A 16,084-nucleotide genomic window follows, 5' to 3' on the forward strand; every position below is an offset into this window, starting at 1 on the left:
ATCTTAGGCTTCGTTTGTTCACTCTAATTTTAAATTGATCAATCTAACATTTAAATACATAATTCTCAAATTATTAAACTCATCTCAACTTAAAATCTTTTTACATGAAAGATTCACAACTTGTTTCAACTTTTAATAAATACATCTAACTCATCTAAACATCTAAACACATATAAACTCATCTTAAGTATGTCCCACAAAACTCACTCCATTATCTTAACTTACTATTATTTATAAAGAACTCAACTCAACCCAACATCCAAATAGAGACTACTCTCTTCCTCCTGCACTCCCAGTTATATACATACAAGCGATTTTCTTTTTTAATTTCTTTTCAAGACCACAGCTCCTCTTCATGTCACGAGCTCAACAATATACAAAAGGATTGAGACCCAACACCAAACATATATACGATATTGTTTATTCTTCCACATTACGCGTAAGTCTCTTAATCCCAGTCAATTGATCTATGAATGGTATTTACAAGGACTACGAATTGAAAGCTTTTTAATTCGTTTTACAATGACATTTGATCCTTAACTGGCTTCGACTTTTGGAATTTCTAGGCCGATCGAGTCTCTTGTCAATGTCTAAGCTACATCTATATAATCACATTTGACATACTTCTCCATGCAAAATGCATGACTTATATATATATATATATATATATATATATATTAGAAAAATCCCTAATGTCATACAAGTATTTGGACTTCCTTTATCAACTTCCTTTTTTTTTTCTTGCGCCAAATACATCGAGTTTTTACTATAGACACTGCATTGATAATCACAGAATTATTCCCGGTGAATAAAAGACTTATGAATATATCATTTTTAGTAGACATCATTATATAAGTCATGACTTAATTTGCAAAGACTTTAGTAAGAATAATTTTTAAATATTTTGATGAGAATAATGACATGCACAAAACGAGTTGGAGACTGGCTAACCTCCAAAATAGACATTTGATTTCTCCCAATTAAAGAAAGGTAATTCCCCTCCCAATGTATATAAAGGTGGGTGGGGTGGGGCTTGGGTCCTCCTAAAGTTGGTGGATTACAAGGCTCTAGACTAGTAGTGATGGGGAGGCAACCTTGCTGTGACAAGCTTGGAGTGAAGAAAGGGCCATGGACAGTTGAGGAGGATAAGAAATTGGTCAATTTCATCCTCACCCACGGCCAATGTTGTTGGCGTGCCATCCCCAAGCTCGCGGGACTCTGCCGCTGCGGCAAGAGTTGTCGTCTCCGCTGGACTAATTACCTCCGGCCGGACTTGAAGCGAGGCCTTCTCAATGAAGACGAGGAACAACTTGTTATTGATCTTCATGCCCGTCTTGGCAATAGGTGCTGCCATCTAATTTCTTCTCATGATCTTTATGTTCACACTTAGTTTTTTGTTTTTTTTGGGTTAAATCTGAAAACTTTGGCTGTCAGCTTTAACTACGTGATCTAGTTGTGTGGAAACACATGCATGCATGCGAAGAAAACTGATCACACTAGCTAGAGATCACCAGAAAACCTTAAATTTCGACTTGTTGGAATGTGAGTATGAAAACATGAAGTAAAGATGATAACGTTATGATGCATTGATATGCCCAACTGCTGACTTATTTTTCGTTTTCCAATGCATTCATAACGCCGATTTATTTTCATTTTCCATGGTTGTATATATTCACAGAAGAAAATTTTGATTTCAATCCAAATTAAGAAGCGAGTAAAAGATCTAGGTTTTTTACTGCACATATGTATCTGTACACACGTGAATGAAAAGCTAGGAATATGGTCGGAGATGGTGCGGGATGCATGTACGTCCAAAAGCCCCTTACTATTTTTTGAAGTTTATGATCATATGGCTACAAAGAAGTTTTGATTTTATAGTAGTGAGAGTGGATGATAACAGATGATCATTATGGCCCTAAAAAAGTAGAAGTGCTAGCTTATAACAATAACAATATCAATGGAGAACATGTTCTTTAATAAAGTAAGTGTTTCTCTTTCTCGCTTCCCTTTAATTTCTCTCCTTAAGAGACTGTTGCACTTTCATTTTCTTTAGGTGGTCCAAAATTGCTGCAAGATTACCCGGAAGAACCGATAATGAGATCAAGAATCATTGGAACACCCACATCAAGAAAAAGCTTATCAAAATGGGTATTGATCCAATTACGCATGAGCCTCTTCATAAAGAAGCCAGCACCCCACAAGACTTATGTCACGCTAATGATCAAAGAGATCATCATGTCGAAGTCACTCGTCAGAATTCACCAAAAGTAGATGATCACCATGTCTCCTCCAGTGATAATTCTAATGCCCCAACTGGAAATCCCTCCACCGCTGATCAGTCTCTTCGATGGTCGAACCCCGGAGACGACGACCTCTTGATGAGTTACATCTGGTCCGAGACATTTGTAGATGATTCATTCTGGAACCTCTCAGGCACTAGATCAGAGAGCTGCAGTAACTTTGGATTGCCATCATCAGAGGATAACTCCGAATGGTTATTGAACTCATGCAAGGATTTTGGAGAAGAATTTGGGCTTGGTCTGTTCAGTGAAATGGACATGAACTCTCTAGACATGGGTGGCAAACACTGACTGAAAAGGTTCAAAAGGCACCAAGGGGTTCAAAAGTGGGGCACTTTTTGGTTCTGCTTCCACTTTCCAATTTCGTTTTCATTTATTTGAGAAAGTCTTAGAGATCACAGAAACTTATGCAATTAGAAAGTCTACAAGAATTCTGGTTGGTTAGTCACTTCAAGGATATGGGTATGCCTATATATTATGGATATGGATACGCAAGGATATTGCCTATCTTTCAAACTAAATGTAGCTAATAATGCGGTGGTACTGGACTGATCGGAGGCAATCTAGGGTTTCTAATTGCATAGGATATTGATGCAGATATGCTACCTATATATATAGCATGTTTTTCTTTTCAGATTTTAGAAGATGTAATGCAACGTACCAAAAGCTCCCCCACTCAAAAGAGTTGTGTGGTTGAAGCACAGGAGCCCAATATATGTAAATGATATTGCTCTCATGTAAGAATCATGTGTATAATTAACGCTATATATAGCAAGAATTACTAAAATAAGATCGAGTAAGTAGGGAATAATCCTGAGTTGATCCCAGGAATATCGTGTACTTTTTATCTATATTTGCAGTGGCATCATGTATTTAAGTATTTCTTGCCCTTAAAATATTAAGGAAAATATTACTCTTACCGTTAATTTCTATCGCTAATTTTTATTATTATGAGTTTTTTTATTTAATGATTAAGTAAGTATTTTTTAATAATATTATAATTTTTTTTATTTTTTAAAATATATTTAAATGTGTTAAAAAATATAAAAAAAAATTATCTTAAAACAACTAACAGAATTCAGCTATAGCTCCAGCGTCCCACCGCTCAAATATTAATGACCGAGTGTATTGGAAGACGCTCCAATTGCCCAACTTTTGTGCGCATTGCTTTCAGGTCATACTTGTCATGGTATTGGTGAAACGACCAAGTTTTACCCACAAAAAGTAACCCAAATATGAGTGGGCATGCACTACTTTTGTGGCCTAGCAATGATCTTAATTATGTAATTCTCCGGTTTACAACTAGATACATGTGAATCAATGAAACATAGCTGCTCGTTATTCCCTAGAGGAATGATGGTTTTTTTTTCTAAGCAATTTTCATTAAAAAATGAAAAGATGATAAATACATGAGGAGAGAGTGGGGTTTTCCAATAAACACTTCAGTAAAATAACCACAATGCAAAAATGATAAAAAAATAAAAATGAAATGGGTTTTGGAATTTCTTGATCTCTACCCACACCCTACAAAGAGGGCGTCATCTTAAAAGATAGTTTTTAAGTAAGCCATCGCTGGAGGCAATGTAAACTGTGGGTGTACTGCAATTTGTTGTCTTAAGATATTTTTTGAAAAGATCCATAATCTCTTTTTCAACATCATCGATTAGGGAAAGCGATAAAATAGTAAAAAAACGGGTATCGAATGGACTAATCTGTGACAGATTATCTATCTTTCTGCGCCTCTGTGATGGCTCGTGGAGGCACGCGCCAATTGTTGGGAGATGAGGTGGGGCAAATCTCAAAAACCGTGAGGTAGGGAATTTGCTGGTATGACGCATGTAGCCGATGGAGTCGTCAGGGCATGGCGGCAAATAAAAACCACAGGCGTGAGGGTCACACGCCAAGACTTTTGGCACGGTTCCGCGTCGTCCCAGTATATCGACGACAGTAGGGTTGTATGGTGAGGCACGTGTCAACTATTGGTGGCCGAAGTGCAGTAGATCTGAAGAAAATCAAACCGGTGGAGGGGAGGAGAGAAAAAAAATACTACCATAGAAGCATATTCACACAATGGTAGTGGAAAGGAAATGGAGATGGAGAGGAGGGTGGAAAACATATTTACACAACTCTCACCTTCCTTTCCGACAGAGGCACGGAGTAATTTGGATTTTTTAGAAAGAATTAAGGGCTTCTCTTTCTAGAGAGAAGGCGAGACAAAGGAATAAGGGGTAGAGGAATGATGGTTGAATTGCTTTCGTTATTTGGTAAGTAATTATGTTGCCGATGTTTGATGACACGAAGTCACTTAAAATTGACCGCATCAATAAGCGTGATGGAAGTCGAAGATAACGAGTTCTAAGAAGAAAGCTAAGTTTTGCTAAAGCCACGAAAGGAGAATGCATAGGAAGACAATCCAACCTAAATCCAGATATCATTGGCTTGAACAAAAAAAAAAAGCTTGAAAAAGGGTCACAAAATGATGAAAAAGTACCCGAAGTTTTAAAATTGATCAGTATGCATGATACGCGTGAGAACAATTTGTCATTTCAATAACATCTAGTTACAATATCAGTGACATTATTTCTGACATATGCATGGGCAATTTGTCAGTTATTCAAATGATACTATACTACACGCACTTCCACTTCACCGCCAAACTAGCAACAATGTTACAACAGCTGATAAGAAAAAACCAGCCTTGAATTTGAATGACCACAACAATATAATCCACCATTTGAAATCTTTGTGCAGAGAGTAAAGGGAAAGTAAAACGCCAAATCACATCGTTGGTTTGGTTTCGGATTTTCATTGGGTAATGTTACAGCATTCTATTGCTTGATCCTTCTAAAGACTAAAATGAAATGAAATCGGGTGGCCCGCGGGGAAGTGTTGGGTATTGTGAATGAGTGACATCATGTTCTTCATATTTTGTAGAGCCCTGAATACAACTTTCGTGTACTTCATATTTTGTAGAGCCCTGAAACAGAGTAATTGGCACGCTGAGGTGTCATTCATATTTTGTGGAGCTCCTGAACGACACCATGTTCTTATTTTCTGTTAAGTGTTGGGTTTTTACATATGTTGCCAAAATATGTTTCAGGAAGCATCCCATAGAAGCAGTAACATGTCCTCAAGAACCATGAGAGCATAAGCAAAAGAACAGTCTTCACCAGCAATCTAGGATTGAGCGACAATGTGACCTTTTTTATGAATGTAGAGGCTAGGATTGAGGAATATAGCAATCATATTAAATTTTGATGACTCTCTTGTTAGATATCTGGCCTTGAGAACAACAAATACATCACCAAGAAAAATCCATGCTGCAAATCATTATTTATAATCTCCTATTGTATGCGCAGGGGTTGATGGAAAACCCATGGCTCTCTCTCAATAGAACTGCAATTCTTAAAATGGAAGACCGAATGATACATACAGTAAAAGTAAGAGAAGAACTATACCGGCTTCTTTTATCTAGCAATAAGCTGGTCAGTATGGACGGAGACTTAGACATATCCTTGCCATCAGGAAGAACAACTTCTATTCTAGAAACAGAAGGCATATCAGATCAGATGAGCCTTTCCTTGAACTCTTAAAGTAGAAGATTTTCCTCCAAAAATTAAATCAGACTGATTCCATGAAAGGTGATGAAAGCTAAGCAGAAAGCAAAAGATGACTTGATGCCTCATAGGTGAAATCAAAAGGATTGCAAAGTAACCATGGAAATGGTCATGGAATGGATGATTTGGAGGCTTCTGGCAATTCCTTGGCGTTCTTCACAACAAGATCGAAATTGATAGAGGCCAGCTGAGACAAGTTCTGAGAACACAGGAAGCATTTATCAAAAGTTACATAGTTTAGACAGAACGCTAAGAATGAAAACAACATATTTCTTTCCTGTAATGCTAAAATATATAAGTTTATGAATGCAGGGAAGGGAATATAAAACTCTTCACTAATATTGAAAATCAACTCCCAGAACACCAGAATAATATATAAGTAGAGTTTTCAAACCCCATCACATAGTCATAAGTATACTCGGCTCATGTTGAAAAGGACATAAGGAAAATGCAAAAGTTTCATTTTCATGCACATCTGATGTTCCCTGATGATCAAAGGAGAATACCCAGGTGAGGGAGATCTTACCTTGAACGAGAAATTACTAAATGAGTAATTCACTGCAAGGGTTGGACAGTTGAAGTCTGCCAGACTACCACATTCATCACCCTGGTTCACAGACATGTAATGGTAAGTGGATAAAAAAGACAGCTCGTACAAGTTTGCTAATAATTTCTTAGGATCTTCAGCTTCACTTAGATATTTGGATTTGACCAAGCTGTGACTCCACACAATTCCTTATGAATTTGGGTTTCTAAAATTAAATTACGTCATAGCACAGCTAAGTATATTTTGTAAGCATTTTGATAATTATTTCATCACAACTTGGTCTGCTATGAGAGCCACTGATATCAACTGGAATCAGGGTCACCCTTTGGCTTATTGAAAGCCACAGTGCACAGACATACAAGATCACATATAGGAAGCAAGCCTACATCTTCATCATGCTCATTGCTGAATGATCTGCTGCTGCATGTTTCACTCAGGTCATCATGGTCACAACCTCCAACTCTATGATCATCTTCTAGATTCCATATGTATCGGCTCATAAAATAACTTGTATCATGCGCTTCTACTGTTGGTATGAACATAGCCTGCCGCCAATTGAGAGTGCTTTTAAAAATCACATCATTGTCAATAGCTATCTTTAAAACCAACTAAGTCAGATGAAAGGACCTTTTGCCTTTCAAGTGTGTCCCAGTTAATATCCTTGAAGAAAGAATGTTGCTTCACCTGCCAGGAAGGGCAAGGTTCTCCTTAGTTTTGATCATCACAAATAAGATTATGCCGGTTGGCCTTTAAAAATTTACCTCTTTGGCTCCTGTTGCTCCTAGTCTTTGCACTGGATTTTCAGTCAAAAATCTGAAATGGAAAGCAATCTAGGGTAATATGAAGAGAAGAAGTTTCCTAATTCCAGATTAGAAGCAGGCTTCATAAGACAAATCAATAACATAACTAATATACTGGTCTAGGTAATGTAGCAGCCACTGCCAGCCATAGAAAGTAACCAAGAAGCAACTGGCAATCAGACTATTGGGGAAATTATCATGTAAAAAATTTAAACTTGGACTAGTAGTGTGCTATATGAGTTAGGCTAGCAATTTATTAGCCAAGCAATTGATTTTAGCGGCGACAGTTTCCTAGGTTGATGGGCAATAGCAGACCCGGCGTAGGCTATATGCTTTGTATGGGTGCTGTAATTGGATAAGACTGCATATTCCAGCAACAATGCAAGTCACACCAAATATCGAGGCAATGTTGAACAGCTAAGATTGATACTTCTCCAGCGGTAAATTTTATAAGATGACCACAGTTAGCGTTTTTCTTAGGCCAAGAAAATACATAATTGATTGAAAAGCCCATGAGTAACAGTTGCATCAAAACGCATAATTAAATAAAAAATGTTGGAAAATGATAGGGATCCCGCTGGGAGATCCCATTCCAAAAAAGATTTTTTTTCTTGGTTTTTTTTTTTACGAAATGATTAAGAAATGTTATTTAATGATATTGTAAATTTTTTTCTTTTTTAAAAAATATTTAAAAGTGTTATAAAAATTATGTGCAAAAAAAAAAACTCTATTATTAAATAACATTTTCTTAATCACTGCATAAAAAAAAATAAGAAACAAAAATTTAAAAAAAAAAAAATGGAACGGGATCCCTAGCCCAAAAATGTTTATTCTCCTTCATAGTCGCTCTAACTCAATGGTTTGCACTATTAACTTCAACAGCGTCTCAGTTTTGATTGCATAATGAACATGAATATCTGAAAATCTGCCACATATTAATTATTGAGATATTCTGAGGAGAAACGATTGAGAAGTAGCCTATAGTAGTAACAGTAGAATCTCTGCAAGGCAGCTACTGAGTAGCACTAAGCATGAGGAAAAAAATTCTCCTAACGACTGACGAGATGACCTAGGAAGAAACAGAGTCATTTTGATTTGGAAAACAAGACTTTCGAAACGCACTCGACAATTCTCTTCAGATAACAAGACTAGCCCATAAAACTTGGGAGAAGAAATCACAGATATTACAACAGTACCCTAAGGTTTTGTACACTCAGGAAATGCACAAGCCAATTATAAGTCTTACTTGTCAATCAAATCATACGCTTCATGGCTCATCTCCTCAGGTATCTTGGGCCAAGGAATATCTCTGTTTATTATATTGTCAAAAATTTGCTGCAAATAAAGAGAATTCATTGGTAACAATTGCATACTCTAGACCCATAATTATATATAACACTAAATGCTGTAGTCGCTGTTTTAAGGTTCAAAAGAGTCCATTTATAAAGAAGTAAACCACTAAACCAGTATGTAGTTTTGTAAAGAGTTAAATTTAGTCTTTAATGAGCAATAAAGTCATGGTTACAGTACAAAAAGAACAACCAACGAAGACCTACAATAGCAACATACAAAGTGCCAAGATATGTACCGAAATGCAAAAGAAGATTTGGGAAGAAAAGAAAGGGAAGTAATTTTCTTTGTTAGGAGAAAAAAAAAAACAAATAACTAAAATGAATGGCACAAAACTGATTGTACGTAATATTTCAACTTTAGGGAATCTGTATACTGTAAAGAAACCCTCTAAATTAATGCCATAGTTCTCAATCTGGTGACGATTGTATACAGATAGCCTACCTGTGGATGTTCAGCATTGAATGGTGGGACACCTACAAGCATCTCAAAAATAATTACACCCACAGACCACCAATCTGCAGTTGCACCTTCAAGAAGAACAGCGTGGGAAAATAATAAGACCGAACTGAAGAACGTTGTTTGTCAGTAGATGATATAATATCTAATCAGCAGATAAATTGCTAACCATGTCCCATGCCAAGAAGTATCTCGGGTGCCAAATAATCAGGAGTGCCCACAACTTCCTGCTTTTGGCGCTGTTCTCTTTTCACTGAAGATTGACTTTTTAGATCATCATCTCCAAGAAAACCAGTACGACTGACCGATGGACGCAAGTCATCTGTGCTGTTAATAAGGCCAACCTTTGAAAGCCCAAAATCTGTCAACTGTAACAGAAGGGATTAGAAATTTGTAAGAAACATAAAAACTTCGCAGCATAAATACAATAGAAAAGGAGAAATATCACATATAAGTCCGTTTGGATTGAGTATTGATATCATTTCATTATTATAATTTTATTAAATTTTTATATAAAATATAATAAATAATTTAATTTTTTTAAATTTTAAAATAATATTAATATTAAAAAATAATATTTTATTTAATTCATCTAAAACCATACCAACTCATTTCATCCCAACTCTCGTTCCAAACAAGTATTAAATGTAGAAAAATAGAACACATACTTCTCCACGAATAAATTAAAAGACAAGAAACATTAAAAAAAAACGAAAGGAGAAGGTAGCGTCTTTATTCAGATCAATGCGACTCCCAGACTCCCACATATATGCCTTAGAACTCAAACATATTAGATAAGTAGCTTTCTCTGATAATTTGTGGATGAGAGGAAAACTGATCGTCTTCAAATATATAGAGGTTGGTGAAGACAGAAATTCAATAATTAAAAAAAGGAGTTAAATATTTGACGGAAATATTTCATCTTGAATCTCCACAACGTACCTTACATGATGAAAAGGTCAGATTGAGTCAGGTTTTTCGAAAGGAAATTGCTATGAGTCATGAGGTCTCGATTATTATAATTATTATTATAATTTATTTAATAATTAATAAAATATATTTTAATAATTTTATAAAAAAATTTAAAATGTTTAAGGAATTAAGAAAATGTATGAAAAAAATAAACATCTTGGGATCCAGAATCGGAATCCAATATCAATACACGTAGCACTACCCTTTTCGAAATAATTTAGGACCAAGATCTCTCTGTGCATTGTATCAATTAGTTTTAAGCATACTTCAGGTCATATCAATTAAGTTTTATATGAGCAGCTCTTAATAAAATTATCAGATTCTATAAATCTGAATTGTCTTATAAAACGCCAGAAATATTAACTATTGCCAATTTGTATTAATTGAGCTTAAATTTAAATGCAAACTACTGACCTTGATGTGACCATCTTGACCAATCAACAAGTTGTCTGGCTTCAAGTCTCTATGAATAACATTTAAAGAATGCAAATACTCCAAAGCAAGAATCTGAGGAAAATAAAGCATAACTTGTACAGTTGTACTACTTGTGAGCCGAGATAGAATCTATGCAAATATATAAAACAAATAAGGATGTATGAATGTCCCTACAACTTCTGCAATATATACACGGGCCATGTCTTCGTCCAAGCAGCCCAGATTTCTCAACAAAGAATAAAGATCTCCACCATTTAAATACTCCATTACCAAATAAAGATTTTCCCTGCATGTAAAGGAGTAGAAAAATCGGACCTGTCCGTCATCACATTACATACACATTAGAAGTATATATCTCTGTAAAATGCAGTCTCAATGATTTATACATTGTGGGACCTGCTTACCACGAAGGGATTGCGAAGTGATATAAGGATGTTGCGTTCCGCCAAAATGCTTTCAACGGCATTTTTGCGGATCATATCAGCCTTCTTTAAAACCTGTACAATATTCAGAACGTATAAAGAGACTTTGAGATAAAGATTGCCTCAAGTCTCAACCATATGCAAGCAATTGACACTTTCAGACCATGTGAATATACACGCAGTAACAAATATGCTAATGAACGAAGAAAGATGCAATGACTCGTCTATTTGAAGTTTCGAACTACTCGCTAAATCATGCATTAAAAAATCTCCTAGAGCTGAGGCACTGAATTCACAAGTCTTCGAGAAATCAAAGAGACATTTTGGTCCGTCCTTGTCACATATATACCCTTAATCGTACTATTGCATGGTGGCTAGGCAGATATGTCCAACTACTGAATCAATTAAAGCCTATCCTATTAACTTCCTCTTTTTCAGCCATTTCAGGTCGGCAGGGATGCTGACCTTTATAGCAAATAAGTCACCAGTTGCTCTTTTTCGGGCAAGAAACACTCGTCCAAATGCCCCTCTACTAATTGGTTTTATTATTTCAAAGTCTTCTATTGATGTCCGGTCCTTAGAACATGGATCAATAGGACTTGCACGTAGACTACGGACTGTATCATCTTCCATCGAGCTTTCTTCGTCAACAATGGCGTTTGGGTCTACTTTTTCATCTTCTATTTGCCCACAAAGATCTACATATTTCTCCCTGTAAATTTCAGGATGACAAACACGAAATTAGAGGAAATGGGATCATATGTAGAGATGCTGGACTAGACACAATGCATAGATAACTGGGGATATGGTCTAACATCAAAACTTGACTCACTGCAATAGTTTCTCTATACGTCTTCCAAAAGTCTCTACAACAAGGGCATCCACCTTTCTGTCCTGGATGGCATATTTTAGGTCTTCTAGTCGGTCAATCATACACTCCAACGCACCGTAGTCACAATTGTTTACACTTGCAACAGAACGAGCAATATCCAGCAACTTGTTTATCTGTCATTCATGATTTGATTAACAAATGAAAGTCACAGCAAAAACAGTGTATATATAAGAATAACAGCAAAAAGAGTTTGAAAGAATTTCCATCATTAAAAATCCAGATAATCGAACTAGCTCTACCAGTAATGTTATTAAAACCTACATGTTAATCATCAAAACAATATATTAAAAGAATTCCATGAATTACAATAATTTATATAAGAGGGTTGCTAGGTACACAAAATGATCCCTTTGGTGGCACGTCTCTCTCTTCTTCTTTTTTCCTCCCTCATTCTCCCCCCTCTCCCTGTGCCTCTCCCCTCCTCCCCTTTCCCACTAGGAGACCACCCCTCTCTCCGTGCCGGCGTTGTCTGTTGCCAGTGTGGGGTGGTTCCTAACCACCCCAGCCAACGGGCGGCGGCCACCGACCATGCAAGTCATGCACGAAACGTGCACGACAAGCCCACAACATTGCCTTGAGTTCCGTGTCCCCTTTAGCAGTCACTACTTGGACTGTCGGAAACTTCTGCTGGGTCAAGGGTGGTTCCCGGCCAACTGACAGCGGCCGTCGACCATGACACAATGCACGGCAAGCTCACGACACTATCGTGAGCTCCATGTCCCTACCGAAGGTGTCGCTTGGATCGCTGAAAACTTCTGCCCACTCTGAGGTGGTCCTTGACCACCATAGAGGGCACGAGGAGGTGGGGAGAAAGAGGGAAAAACGGAGGAGGGGAGGGGAGATGCACAGGGAGAGGGAAAAAAAAAGTGGGAGATGTGGCAGTGTGCCACGTCAGTGTGTGGGATCTCATTCCTTTGTCTCTAGTATTTTTCTTTATATAAAGGGCTAAATAAGATGAAAATCTATTAAAGATGCTTAACAATACGAAACAGAAATTGGAGTGTAATGAAAATGTTATTTAATGAAGAAAAAGAAAGCTAGGCGTTGATTACTGAAGATAAATAGTATGGTTTCAGTATGTTATTTTCTTTTCTAAAATGAAAGGCAATAGGGCCTCTTTTCTTTTCTTTTTTTTTTTTTTTGGGGGGGGGGGACGCGCAAAGATTTAGGTTATGTTTGGCAAGTGAGAGTATTTGAGGTACTCTCACTACTATTCTTTATTTTATTATTACTTTTTACCTACTTTTCTATTATTCATTACTTTTTACTTACTTTGTACTATTATTTAATATTTTATTATTACTTTTTCATTACTTTTTCATTACTATTCACAAACATTCTCAACACCCAAACGTACTACTTAACTTAGTATGACGAGAAGCCAGATGAATATGATCCAAGAAAACAGTAAGCAAGATGGCAAACAGGGGCGGGATTGTAATATGCATGGAAATGTTAATTTATCAGTTGCAAGCATACCTGCTGATAATTCTCAAGCTCTGATAGTGTTCTCCGTCCACTCAAAATCAATTCAATCTGGCTAGTTCGTGGCGTTACTAATGGTGATCTTGGTGTCGTGCTTCCAGCTGGCGAGGATTTTGTGCATTCATCAGGTGTCATTTTAGGACGAGCTTGACATGATAGTTCAGGCAAAACGTTCAGTTCATCCATGACAAAGTTCTTATGAACATCGGAAGCAACATCAAGAATGTCTTCACAGCATTGATTGTTATGCTTGGGTGACATGTCATCTAAGTCGTGCATGCTTGAAGTAGACACTCTAGCAACCTCAAAACTTCGTCTTGGAGTATCAGTGCTTCCAGGTGTGCTTTTTGGCGTCCAAGATTCCAGGATCCTTTCCAGAGTTTTGGCAACTCTTTCGAGCCGCTCATTAACAGTTAAGCCTTTCAAGTCACATCTATCAGAAACCGTACATATTTGAGAGTGCTCCTCTACATGGACAGTTGGTATTTCGACTTCACAGATACGACAGATAATTGAATTCTCATATATAACATTTTGCTGATCCCAGAGTCCCAGTGTTTGTAAACCTACAGAAGCCTCTGAATATTCAGGGTGGCATAATGGAGTATCCACGTTTTCAATATGGTAACCTCCACGAGTTTGTTTTGCATCCTTAAGTTGCACCTGATCCGGTTTATCCTTGGAGGGTGCATCAACAGCATCAGGGCCTTTCCGATTTTTCTCGGCAGCTCCTGGAAGTTTCTTCCAAGATGACATTCTAAAGCTGCTTGAAGATGAATCAGCACTTCTGGCAGTGTCAACTTCCACGCCATCAGCTCCACTACTAATATCTTGATCTACTAGAACTTGCTTCGTAATCTGGCTGCCTTTTTCCTGCCCATGCGATTTCTTTGTCTGCTTCTTATTCAATTCCTTCCCACCCAATCGCCCAGAAAAGTCCTGCCGTGTAGCCCGAAAAACTTGTTCTGAGTAAACTCCAAGATCACTGAGTTGGTGAAGTCCCAGAATGTGTTCTTGTTCGTAACCACTCTCTTTCTGGAACTGCACAAGCCGGGAGCACCGAGTGAGGATAAAAAGGAGTCGTGTATGGGCTTGTTTGAGGATCCCCATAGGTAGTTCCTGACGCCGGTCATCCAAATTCTGAACAATGGCATCACACTTTACCCAAAATTCACTAGAAGACATCTTCGCACAGCGCTGTGCAGTGACCAATAAATCCTCCAAGTCCTCTTTCCATTTAGGGTGAAACTCTGAAGTCTTCTCTAGTATACCCACCAAATCTCCAGCATATGCACCTAAATCTGAGTTAACTTCTTCCTTTAACCTGTCAAATTTTGCCCTTATTGCCAACATAATCTCCTATATGGAAAATTAGAGGAAAGTAAATATATTGAAATGTGTAAGAGATGGCAACAAGAATAATAATTGGGCATCCATGGGGAACATTTTTCTCCTTAATAACTAATCCAACAATGCATACACATACCTCCATGTGCCCGAATGCACGAGACTTCCAAACTGGAAATGGTCGAACCCCTTTGGAGTTGAGTTCATGGGAGAAGCTCTTGATATCAGGGGTTCTCTTCTTACGCCCACTTGTAACACGCAGTATCGCCTGGAAACGCGGGGATTGAATTTCCTTGGCAAGGGCCGCATGATTAGCCTGTATATATAAAACACCTCAATGCCATAAACCTGAGCTATCTATATTCTCCCAACAAACCCAAAATAAATAATAATATGTAGACATTGCAAACAATTTTTTCTTTTAGAAAAATAGCAGTATTATTCATTAACAATTCATTACCTCCAAACTCGGATTGAGTGGCAATGGGGCTCTCAGCGATCTCGATTCACTCCATTGAACCTTTTTCTCTACATATAGTTATAAATATATAAAAAACCAGTTAACTTTCATTTTCTTTTTCCGAGACAAAATTAATTCTGGTTTTAACAAAAAGTTGAAATTTGTTGTCAAAGCGATCTGCACCTTGCTCTAACAACGAGGATGTACGGTGATGCAAATTGGACAATTTGGTCGCGGGCGGGACGGCGGCCGTAGTACTGATCGAATCGTCTCCCAAATTTAAAGGCGCACCGATGGATGACGAAAACCCGAGCGGAGAAGGAGCGGAGCGAGTACGAATGCGGTTGAGCCCCAGAAAGGAAGCAAGGAGCACCGGCGCATCGGCATCGACGGGGTCTGATACGTCGGGGTTGTCATTGTCATCGTCGCCCTCCTCTTTCTCCTCATCCTCATCTTCTTCTTGTCCTTCATCTAGATTGGCATCGCTTTGCGTAGTGAATTCATGGTTGGGGGAACCGCGGATTGGTATGTGAGGGATCTTGCGGAGCTTGGCTCGGGAGGAAAGAGGAGCGGCGGCGGATGGGGAGGAAGACGACGTTGTCGCAGGAGCTAGAGGAGGAGGATGAGGCGGGTCGGACATGAGGGATCTGGTTGGGGTCCTTCATTGCATAATTTCAAGGGCTGTATGGGAGTGATATTTGAGGATGAGGGATCGGGAGGACGCGTTCGGAGAGTCAGAGAGAGATTTTCGCGGGAAGGAAGGTGGGTTAGAGGGCGACACGAAAGCGGGTCTCGGTGGGTTCAGTTTCAAAACGTGCTTCCCGCTAAGATTGTTTTGTGAGTGGACTATGCTCCGTGGGTTTGGTATGGGTCCCACACAGAATCTTTTTCAATTCCTGTCCGTACACGTTGCCCTTCCACGGAAACAGAACGTCGTTTATACAAGAGAGTCGGAGACGATGTCACGATAGTTATATATTGAGTAGAGTCTAATTACA

The 16,084-nt window shown here is 38.1% G+C and overlaps 2 protein-coding genes across 3 annotated transcripts; one reads left to right on the forward strand and one right to left on the reverse strand.

Moving 5' to 3' along the window:
- The first annotated feature begins 1,060 nt into the window (after nt 1-1,060).
- LOC108987421 (protein ODORANT1) lies at nt 1,061-3,036 on the forward strand. The gene is made up of 2 exons (XM_018960338.2): nt 1,061-1,344; nt 2,054-3,036. Exons 1-2 carry the CDS (start codon nt 1,082-1,084, stop codon nt 2,589-2,591), a joined length of 801 nt encoding a protein of 266 aa, XP_018815883.1. The 5' UTR covers nt 1,061-1,081; the 3' UTR covers nt 2,592-3,036.
- A 2,490-nt stretch (nt 3,037-5,526) lies between these two features.
- Nucleotides 5,527-15,872, reverse strand: LOC108987420 (probable serine/threonine protein kinase IRE). 2 transcript variants are annotated; one of them, XM_018960337.2, is made up of 17 exons: nt 15,270-15,872; nt 15,087-15,154; nt 14,766-14,942; nt 13,274-14,638; nt 11,735-11,907; nt 11,368-11,614; nt 10,885-10,977; nt 10,655-10,795; nt 10,460-10,552; nt 9,243-9,441; nt 9,059-9,144; nt 8,511-8,599; nt 7,226-7,277; nt 7,092-7,148; nt 6,851-7,009; nt 6,444-6,524; nt 5,527-6,116 (listed from the first exon to the last, which is right to left on the reverse strand). In XM_018960337.2, the coding sequence occupies exons 1-17, from the start codon at nt 15,724-15,726 to the stop codon at nt 6,027-6,029; spliced, it is 3,627 nt and encodes a 1,208-aa protein (XP_018815882.1). In that variant the 5' UTR covers nt 15,727-15,872; the 3' UTR covers nt 5,527-6,026. The 2 variants fall into 2 exon arrangements, with proteins under 2 accessions (XP_018815882.1, XP_035538682.1); XM_035682789.1 differs by lacking the exons at nt 5,527-6,116; nt 6,444-6,524; nt 6,851-7,009; ... (2 more) ...; nt 8,511-8,599; nt 9,059-9,144 and having other exon boundaries at nt 9,247-9,434.
- Nucleotides 15,873-16,084: the final 212 nt, after the last annotated feature.

This window comes from Juglans regia, chromosome 1 (genome assembly GCF_001411555.2).
Source record: "Juglans regia cultivar Chandler chromosome 1, Walnut 2.0, whole genome shotgun sequence".
Lineage (NCBI taxonomy): Eukaryota > Viridiplantae > Streptophyta > Magnoliopsida > Fagales > Juglandaceae > Juglans > Juglans regia.

Coding starts and splice junctions, on each gene's coding strand:
- LOC108987421 (XM_018960338.2), top strand. CDS start 1,082: ATGGGGAGGCAACCTTGCTGTGACAAGCTTGGAGTGAAGAAAGGGCCA. Junction 1,345..2,053: donor CATGCCCGTCTTGGCAATAG/GTGCTGCCATCT, acceptor CATTTTCTTTAG/GTGGTCCAAAATTGCTGCAA.
- LOC108987420 (XM_018960337.2), bottom strand. CDS start 15,726: ATGTCCGACCCGCCTCATCCTCCTCCTCTAGCTCCTGCGACAACGTCG. Junction 14,943..15,086: donor CACTCAATCCGAGTTTGGAG/GTAATGAATTGT, acceptor TTATATATACAG/GCTAATCATGCGGCCCTTGC. Junction 7,010..7,091: donor ACACACTTGAAAGGCAAAAG/GTCCTTTCATCT, acceptor AATTGGCGGCAG/GCTATGTTCATACCAACAGT.